General features: G+C 39.6%; 2 protein-coding genes across 4 annotated transcripts in view; one reads left to right on the plus strand and one right to left on the minus strand.

Moving 5' to 3' along the window:
• Positions 1 to 3,457, plus strand: part of LOC117741648 (NADPH oxidase 4) — a 21,307-nt gene extending 17,850 nt beyond the window's left edge. For 2 of the 3 annotated variants that reach the window (XM_034548807.1, XM_034548808.1), the window contains 4 exons: positions 1 to 87; positions 731 to 799; positions 2,243 to 2,343; positions 2,889 to 3,457. The exon at positions 1 to 87 is cut by the window's left edge and continues 22 nt beyond it. In XM_034548807.1, the coding sequence (XP_034404698.1) occupies positions 1 to 87; positions 731 to 799; positions 2,243 to 2,343; positions 2,889 to 3,009 (378 nt within the window). In that variant the 3' untranslated portion in view covers positions 3,010 to 3,457. The remainder of the gene's footprint in view (positions 88 to 730; positions 800 to 2,242; positions 2,344 to 2,888) is intronic. The other variant, XM_034548809.1, reaches the window with a different exon arrangement.
• A 2,676-nt stretch (positions 3,458 to 6,133) lies between these two features.
• Positions 6,134 to 9,951, minus strand: tyr (tyrosinase). The gene is made up of 5 exons (XM_034548467.1): positions 9,124 to 9,951; positions 8,392 to 8,608; positions 7,737 to 7,884; positions 6,951 to 7,132; positions 6,134 to 6,381 (listed from the first exon to the last, which is right to left on the minus strand). The coding sequence occupies exons 1-5, from the start codon at positions 9,949 to 9,951 to the stop codon at positions 6,134 to 6,136; spliced, it is 1,623 nt and encodes a 540-aa protein (XP_034404358.1).
• Between the last annotated feature and the right edge of the window lie 212 nt (positions 9,952 to 10,163).

Below are 10,163 nucleotides of genomic sequence, written 5' to 3' on the forward strand. Positions count from 1 at the left end.
TTGCAGAGGTTGTACTTTGTGTGGGTCTGCAGGGAGCTCCAGTCCTTCTACTGGTTTGCTGAACTGCTGTGTGCGCTCCACCACAAGGTCAGGACACAGTCTAAGATGCTAGAGCCTTCAAGGTACATTGATTGAAACATGTGGGAGCTAAGCTGTTGTTCATGATCAAGTTTGGTAATTGCTTTTACCAGTTTTGTTGTCTGCTTAAATGTCAACATTGTGTCAAAAGGATTTTGTTCTTTTTTTTTTACTAAATCACTGCTCTTTAAAATATCTGTACAAGCGCCTGCTTTCACTGTGAATCAAGGCAGTTTACCAGCAAAGATAATCTACTTGATACACATTTTTTAGGCTTGAAACTTTCCATGTGTGTGTTTTCCAGATTTTAAGGCAAAGGGAAAGATCAGAGGTTAAAATGTGCAAAAGGCTACAGATTAGCAGTTTATATAGAAATATGGATTGATCAAAAAGCCCTCCTAAGGTATCAACTGCTGCATAACTCCATCTCAGAGTTTAATGTCAATTTTAGTTTTTTATGGTGATATTGATTAATAACAGACTTGTATTTGTTGTATTTCACGCCATCTTGTGGCCGGTTGCAACTTTACCTCTCTCATTTTAGAGTAACCAAAGGAACATTTTCTCCTAAATATCACTGTGTTGAATGAGACATAATGCATCACAGAGCTACTAAAACACTGACGTTTCCATGTCTGTGTTTGTCTTTTAGCTTTGGCAGGAAAACAGACCGGACTACTTTAATCTGAAACTTTACGTCAGTCAGACAGACAACATGCAGGTAGGTGTAACACATTCACAAACACACATTTCATTGTCTGTTCACTTGTTCATCTCTTCATTAATCCGTTGTTGGGCAGTCTTTAATCATTTAACTCACTAGAGGGCAGTATATGACAGAGAGAGAACTGCTACAGCAGTTTACTGTCTGTTGCTGTCTGTTCTCTATACAATGTTCATTGTTTTAGATTGTTTTAGCAAGTCTAAAATAAGTCTATCGTAAACCATTTGTTTCAAACATCCCACCCTTCCTTGCTGTGGCAAACAGCCATCAGAGACCTTGAATCTGAGGACTTATGTTGACAGAAATGCTTACTTGTCTCAGTTTCCGTAAACAAAAAACATAAATTCTAAAATTAAAGAATAAAATGTTACCTGTAATGAGAATGTCATTGATTATATCAATTGTTTGGGCCTATTTTTGATCTTACTGTAAGCTGCTAATATTTCCTCCAGTGTTTATAAAATGATACAAGCCAAACTCTTCAGGGTCTATTAAAAATGTCAGACATATATGTGGGTCATGTAGAACCCAATTAGTATAGTGGTGAATTTCCTCACCTGCTTAGTGAGTAAGTAAAGGCAGGAAATGGGTGTGGCCTTACACGTGTACAGACAGATCCTGACCTTTGTCAGAGCTGCTCTGTGAAAAAAGATTGACCAGGGGGATTAACTTGCTGACCACAAAAAGACATAATACTTTGCCTGACCTATTCATCATACCTATGTCCTATAGAAATGTCTCGAGACACAGTGAGCTCACTGGGTTTTCAGTCACTCACACGCAAACTGAACCAGCAGGCTAAAAATGTTGGACATTCAGATAAATGTAATGGACCTGGTCTCTGATGGATCTATAAGGCAGATTGAAATGGTTTTCATCTAAAATAGCTCAATATGAAACTGTCACAAAGTTCAATACATCATTAATATACTTGGCTGATACACAAGCAACCCATGCAACTCATTATGTTTACTTAATCCCACTCCGTCAGTCCTTGAATTTGCTTTGTTTTGCTGAAAACCAAGGATGCATTAACGTATGATGTAGATTTTCTACAGTTTGTAGCCACAGTTTTGTTCAGCAGGAGAAAGGAAGAAAGGAATGAGGAACTGGAGGCAGAGCAAGATGGGGAACCTGTTGTCATGACAGACTTAGATCTTTAAACCTATAGATGTTTTAACACTGCTTTTTATGATTTAAAAAAAATAATATGTGTCATCAATCTGCTGCTGCATTGGTCAGATGTCTCTCCTAAAGAAGATATGACATATATCATGAACGATAAAGTTATTTCTGGATTTACATTTGCTTAAAAACATAATAAACTTAAAAAGTGATAATATGCCAGTGTTGTGTTGACAGCTTGTTTTCCGCTGCCCTGAAATGACCAAACAAATCAGCTAACACTGGGATGTTTTTGTTATCTACCTTATTTTCCAGAGCATGTCTGAGGAGAAGTACCGTCCACTCACCTCAAGGCTTCAGGTTGGTCGACCCAGGTGGAAGTTACTGTTTGATGAGATTGGGAAGACCAATAAGCAGTGAGTAGCATGTGAATGTCCTGACCTGACACGCCAGATGGTTTGTTACACAGAAACATTTGTGAAGCCGTCATTTAAAACCGTGAGAAAAGGCACTTTCAAAAGAATATGTGGCAGGTGATTGGATGAACTGTCTTGTCAGTCAAGAACGTATTGCCCATCGAGAGAAGCCTTCAGTGTCGTTCTTTGCTCTTCTTTCATTGAAGAAATACCCTCCAGTTTTGATATAACTGATGCTGTTGGTGCATCTACGCTCACCTGTTTAGGAGCCGCCATTGTCGTTTGGAGCGAAACAGTTGTCTCTTTGTGTTGCGTCACACACCTAGGCCACGCCCAAAGCTGCAAGTAGCCCCACACAGGACACTGATTGGTCCGTTTTCTGGCTTACTGAACAAAACACTGTACAAAAAAACACTTGTGATATGTGATCTTTTGACATCGCGAGAATCCAGAATCCATTCATGGTAATGAATGTCCAGGAGTGGAGTAGGATCTCGAGTTATTACATCCATCAGCTGTTTCTCTCTCTCTCTCTGTGGTTTCAGTAAGCGAGTTGGGGTTTTCTGCTGTGGACCAAAGGGAATCTCCAGAACTCTCCACAAACTGTGTAACTCATCCAGATCCTCTGGAACAACCTTTGAGTTCAACAAGGAGTCCTTCAGCTGATTGAACATCAGAGCTGGTTCTACACTTCAACCTCACTGAAAAAAACTTTGAAGTTTGACAAAATATGAAACTGGCCAAAAGAACTTGAATATTCATGGACTGTATTATTATTTCATATGCATAGTCACAAAAAGGCCCAGCAGGACAAGACCTTAACATGCCGCTTCAGGCCTGTTCCTCTCTACAGACCAGCCCGACCCACAACTGACGGCTCGAAAACCTTCAGCTTCAGCATCTGATCCGATCGACCTCTGAGAAAAGCTGAAGAGACCAGCGCGCTGCTCGGCTCCTCCACTCAGGATGCTCTGTGTTTCTAAAGTTGCTGTTGGATTTCCTGTTTTCCCTGACACACCCTTCTGTAAAGTAAATTAGTTTTCTCATGCTCGCTTGTTATGTGAGAAAAATGTCTGACATAACCTGCAATTCCACAATAAAAAACAAAACAAGATAACGATATAAACAAGAGGGTATTAATCTTAAAGTGCACCAGGGCTAAATCCCACAGGGACAAACTGTTTTTTATCTAAACATTTAAGGAACAGTAGACTTAAAAAGCCAGAGAGGTGGAACCACATGGGCAAATCAATCGTGGTGACCATTAACTATTTTTGTGTCAGCCAAACATCATTTAACCTTTACTGGACATCAAACTGACACCAAACGAGCTCGACCGACCAAAATCTGATTGTCCCACTCATGGAATCAGGATTCATAGAGTCCCCCCTTCAGAGAACAATCACTTCCTGTGTCTGAGCTGCGTACAGTAACCAAGTATTTGATTGGTCTGTGAGACTGCCACTCATCAGAATCTGCAGTGATTATTGAAGTATAAGTCTTTTATACCTATTAGAGGAAAGGGGTGAAACCAAAATGGACAATGAACACTTGAATTGATCTTTGTTTTCATATTGTTGTTCATCTGTTCGCTGTTCATGAATGTGCATCCAAAACCTGTCTTTATACAAAGCAAACCTATATTACACCTAAAGCCAGTATTCTTAGTTAGTTGTTTTTACAATTTATTTATATTGTTTAAAGTTATGTGTTAAAAAAAAACAACCTTCTGCAGGGTTTTGGCAATTTCTTGTCCTCTTTTTTTTTTCTTTCAAGAAGTTACTGTAAAAAAAGAGGAGGATACTGGTGAATAATCCATTTGTAAGTTTGACATCACATTTGTTGTAATGTTTTAGAGTCAACTATTATTGACAAAGAAATATGCCAAAACTGGAAACACCAGTTCTCTGTAAAGAATCAACATCTTGATATCTTAATTTTTGTGACTGAAACGACAGTATTTTCATGAATTTATTTACCATTTATTTAGCATTTTAAATTTGAATATATTTACATGTCACACAGTATGTGTATTTTCATTTTAGGAATAAGGCAAAGCTTGAAATAAAAAAGATTTTCTATTAATTATATATTGATTACTTGCACAAAGTAAGTGGGAAGTATTTATGATTTCCAATCCTAGCAAAATGTACGTTTGTATCACAAATATACAATTCATACTCACAAGCATACACTTAAGAAACAATTTCATTTTTGACTGTTAAGTGGCATTAACTAAACTTAGTTAGTAATCTGCTTACTAAGCTACCTCTACTATTGTATAACTGAGTCACTTTTTTTTCAAATTAGCCATAAGGTATGTCGTTGACATGACTACCAAAAACAACTACATTACATATTACATCAACATACAAACTGCGAACAGAGAGATGAGAAAAGAATCACAGAGAAAACTGGATCTTATTGGTCTGATTTTAATGCAGCATGTACAAACTCATGATTCATCTTTGTTCTCATGATGCCACCTACGTGTTATTTGCTTGTGAACGATCACACTCCTTTAGCACCATCGCTAACACACAAGAGAGCGTGTTGGAAATTTGGTCAGTGATTTCATTTTTGTAAAACAGTTTTGCACTCAGACACTTGTACTGCATGATGAACTGTATCAAATGAGGTAAATCTCTGGATGGTTATATTACCGATACAAATTAATAACCAAGGGGGTTGTACATAATATACTCACAGACTCTTTTTCTAAGGAATCTTGATGTTTATATTAAATCTTGAAAGGCAGTTTGGCTCGGTTACTGCAATGCATTTTTACTAATGAAGAGTATTCGTGGGCAAACAGTGTGACAACCTGAGCAGTCATTGCGGCTACAGACTGTAGAGCGGGCCTCAAATGATAGAAAAGTATTCATTTCATTTCATTTGGGGTTTATTTGAGTCTGCCTACATAAGTATTCTTACAGTATTTGCCTACAGTGTGTGTCTTGTACACAGAATATCAGTCAAATATAATAAAATAATAAATTATGTATCAGTATAACGAAGAATTATTATGTATCAGGATGTTCTGTGATTCATGTCAGTGAAGACTTATCAGGAAGAAGTTGCCACGGATCACATCACTGTTGCTGTCATTGACTGCTGAGTACTTTGTGTAAATAGATGGTAAATGTACTCAAAGTCACAGTACAAATATTCACAAGACAATACTGTAGTGCAGTATATACATTTTTACATTTTCATTGTGAACACTATCTGTGTGTTGCATTGTAGTAATGCACACATAATGGCTCTGTTTGTGTGGGTGTGTGTCATACAAAAGTATTCCTTCTATGTATGAATGTATAAAATATGAAGGACATCTACCTGATGTTGGGTCCCTGCTTCTGCATAATTTCCATTTGTATTGTCTTCTGTCACTACCAGATACACTGGGGGTGAAATGTTGTTTTTTATTGCCTAAAGTGTAAAAAGTACCCGAAAATGTTTAAATAACACTGGAAATCTAGATAATAAAAAGTTTTTAAAAAAAGAAAAAGTTTAAACTTGTGATGTTGCTGACATTTTTAAATGTTGCAATCACCACAATGAAATTCAACCCACCGCCACTGAATTTGGGTGCCAAAGTATTAAATATCTCAAAGGCAAAGACAACACACAACAACTATCTGCTCGATACCTTTAAAATTCAAATAGTATTATTATGGGAAATCAATAGAAAATTGTATTTTGTACCAGATTTCATCTCATGCATTTGCCACATGAAAATACTGAGTGTCCCTAATCGTTAATTACGCTGTATGTACAGTATCTCTGGTTACAGAGTCGTCTGATATGAAGACGAGCCTTCCTCTGAGCTGCTGTGCAGTAATGGCTGTCTCTCTCCGTAGCTCAGCACCCTCTTCCTCCTCTGGTTACGCTTCCACTTCCTTCTTGCAACAATAAGCAGTGCAGCGAAGACTGCGGCGATCAACGCCCCGAGGATCCCGGCTCCCAGGAGCCACTGCCAGATCTGCTGGGCCTGCTGGAGGTAAGGCGTCAGGAACTCCTGAACAAACCTCTGGCCTGTAGTGGAGATATGATGTTGATCATCTTTTAGAAATTATATCTTGAGAATGCAGAAGAAATAATGAAACCATACAGTAGTGCATGCCCAGTAGAGAGGGTTTAGGGGGCAGAGGTGCACGCGCCTCACCCCCAGAGCCCACGGGAGTCTGGCAAACAAACCAAAAACCTCCAATTGTATATATATATATATATATATATATATATATATATATATATATATATATATATATATATATATATATATACTCACACATACTATACATACTGTATAGACACATATATATATATATATATATGTGTGTGTATATATAAATATATATATATACACATATGTATATATATATGTATATATATGTGTGTATATATACTGTATATATGTGTGTGTATATGTGTGTATATATATATATATATATATATACACACATATATATATATGTATATATATATGTATATATATATGTATGTGTATATATATAATATATATATATATATATATATATATATATATAGAATGAAAAGTTGCAGAAACAATCTTTTACTGGGCTTATTTGTCATTCTGTACTGACCAGGGTCCAACAGGTAGGCGTACTCAAATCCCAGAGCCTTGTTGGACAGGAAGTAGTCTCCGTTTCTGAAGAGAGGCAGGAAGGGCACCATGTAGTACCCATCATTGTGGCCAATGGGAGCATTGGCTCGTGGGTAGTTGGTCCGGACAGGCTGGTGGGCTCTGAGCCAGCGCTCAAAGATGCTGGACAAGAGAAGGAGGGAACACAGAGAGAAACATGAGTGAAGGATGACGAGGAAAAAGAGGGAACAAGATTGTTATGATAAAGATAGTAAAAGGAATCAAGAAACCGTCCAATGGTTATATCAAGGATGTCGGAAAAGACATAGAGCAAGTAAAAGGTTCAGGCGATTAATATTAAAATGAAGATTTCCGAAATAAGAGACTTTTCATATGCACGTTTATGCTTGATACTTGTAAAGAATGGTATCATTTAATTATGTGTCTTGTCAATATATTACTGTAAAAAATATATTTTTAAAAATGTAATTGTTATTAACCTAATAAAACAAATAACTGTGACATGTATACATAAACCTACCTGAATATGTGCGGGACACCATTATTTATCCTCCTGTCTCACTATTCTTAAACTTTTTTATCCTTGTATTACTTACTTTTTGATCCTGCCCCCTGTATCCCCTCCTTCATTTCTAACACATGAATGTTTGTTCATCAAACAAATGTAGTTATTCGCTGCAGTAAATAGAAACAATTGACCAGATGATTAAGAGATTTGTTTGTGAAAACACACCCTTAGTAGACATGTTGGTGTGCTTCATCATACCTGTCAATGAAAGCATGGTGCAGCAGGAATATGGGGTCGTTGGCTGAACCCTGCACTGAGGACATGGAGCCGTTCATGAAGACATGCAGGGCGTTGTGCATGGTGCTCCGGCCTGACAACGCCATACCTGATGTTGGACTGGCAAAACCTGCAGCAGGGAAGAAAAGCCATCACCTGTGTTTCAAGAGTTCTTTCACATATCTTTGTGTCACTTTTGATATGGATGAGATAGATGGTGTGTTATTGACTTAATGAGCTTAATACCAGCTGAAGGCCGTGACTTTTGAGACATGCTCTTGGAAAATGCGTCACAGTTACTATTGGCCTCAAGCAACAAAGTATTGTAAAAATGAAACAGTTTTTATGAACAGAAAATGTAATTACTTAATTTTAGTAGGATGCATTTTGAGCTGTTTCAGCCTGGTGTCTCACCCAGGCAGATGAATGTATGCACACAGACACATACATGACTGTATTTCAGACATTGTACAAACTAAGAGAGCCAAAACTTACGAGACGGATTAGACCGTTGATTATGTTTGGGTTCAATGGTTCAAAGCAACAAAGTACATTACTTCTACAGTGTGTGTGTGTGTATGTATGTGTGTGCGTGCGTGTGTGCGTGTGTGTGTTTGTGTGATTCAACCACTCTTACCCTCGATGACGTTTCTAAAGCTCATATTGGCAAATCGGTCCATGGGTCCCGTCTCGTACTGGGGGAGGCCCACAGTGAAGTCCACATCAGCTGTTGTGGGGAGTCTCTGCGTACGGTTGGTATCATGGTTGCCAGGGTTACGCAACAGTGGACCCTCCCCAGTGCCGTTGCACAATGCCTCTCGACTGTTGTACTCCTCTGGCTGGGTGCAGATCACCTACACACACACACACACACACACACACACACACACACACACACACACACACACACACACACACACACACACACACACACACACACACACACACACACACGCACAGTTTAGTGAGCTGCTGTGGTTAAAGAGCTCAACACATCAATTTGAAGTGCAAGAACTAATGCAAAGTTTCTCTGATTTTTCTGAGATACATTATGGGATGTGAACACAAAGCCTCTGTAGTAGGATTTTCAATCTGATCTTTTATGCTGACTGGACACTTGAGGATGAATTCTTTCAAAACAACTTCTTTGGGTTAAGAGGCTAAACCAGCTTTAGAATAACAGATCTGCTGAATGAAATATAAATATAAAAGGCCGTTTTTTGTTGTTTTTTTGTTTTTTTTTTGTTGGGGAAAGGTTCAGTCTCTTAATAATGGATACGAAAGATTTGCTCATAGATCTACACATAGTTATCTGTGCAGTTTGTGCTCACACACACTCACTGAGAGTCAGAGAGAGACATGGCCTTACCTTCCATGAGGAGAAGACTGAAGCAGGGCTGATGAGGTTTGGATTGAGGGGGCTGCGTCCGCCCATCAGAGCATCGGTGCACACCTCACAGGACTGGGCATCCCTCCAGTCCCAGTATGGGATGGTGAAGTTAAAATCTCCCGTCAGCTTCCTTATCTCATTCTCCCAGTGAAGCAGGTAGATTCGGTGCCACGGCAGAAATGCTGCAGATTCATGGGCAAAGTCGATGTCCCTCCATACGTTCCCTGGCCCTCCCAAGAAGGCGTCCCGGGACACATAGTAGTGCATCCAGACAAACAGGTCATAGGTGTTGATGTCAGAGAACATAGGGTTCTCACCATTTTCACCCATCTCTGCTCTTGTTGCCGTGGAGATCACATAGTCACGGCTGATGGTGTTCTTTGCCAGGTTCAGATAAGAGGTAAACTTCTGTTGCTCAACAGGTGACATGGTCAGGATGTTCCGGCGCACTGACTCCCTGTACTCAGCACAGTTTGAACCCCAGTAACCAAACCTGCATTCACCACAGTTAAAACCTCCGTAGTTTCCAGCACAACGACACGTCCGGTTGAAGAAAGCTAAAGGCCAGCGCTCTCTGTCATCAATCCCACTGTGTGGGTACTGGGGCCCATGGGGCTCTTCTGAGACTTCCACCTCAGTGCAAAAACCACGGCCTGACAGGGCGCCGCAGGCTGAGCCGTCACCATCCCACGGCGGGCAACACTCTTTGGTCCGGAGTCCCTCTGAGTTGGCACACGGGCGAGGGAACTGGCATAAAGAAGTCCCAATGAGCTGCAGCAGAACTACAGATACGTACAAGCTCCTCATGGTGAAAGTCAGACGGTGTAAACTCCTGCTGTAAAGGTGGACACAACAGGACCTGATGCCCTCACTGGCTGCTGGAAAGATGAGACGCAACTGTGGCACAGAGTAGTAGATTCACTGACGTCAAGTTGCTGCTAGTTGGTCGGCTACAAGACAGATTTAACAAAAATACACATTCTTCAGGTACCTGTATTTACACAAGCAACCAATTACTA

The sequence above is a fragment of the Cyclopterus lumpus genome, chromosome 13 (assembly GCF_009769545.1).
Source record: "Cyclopterus lumpus isolate fCycLum1 chromosome 13, fCycLum1.pri, whole genome shotgun sequence".
Taxonomy (NCBI): Eukaryota; Metazoa; Chordata; class Actinopteri; order Perciformes; family Cyclopteridae; genus Cyclopterus; species Cyclopterus lumpus.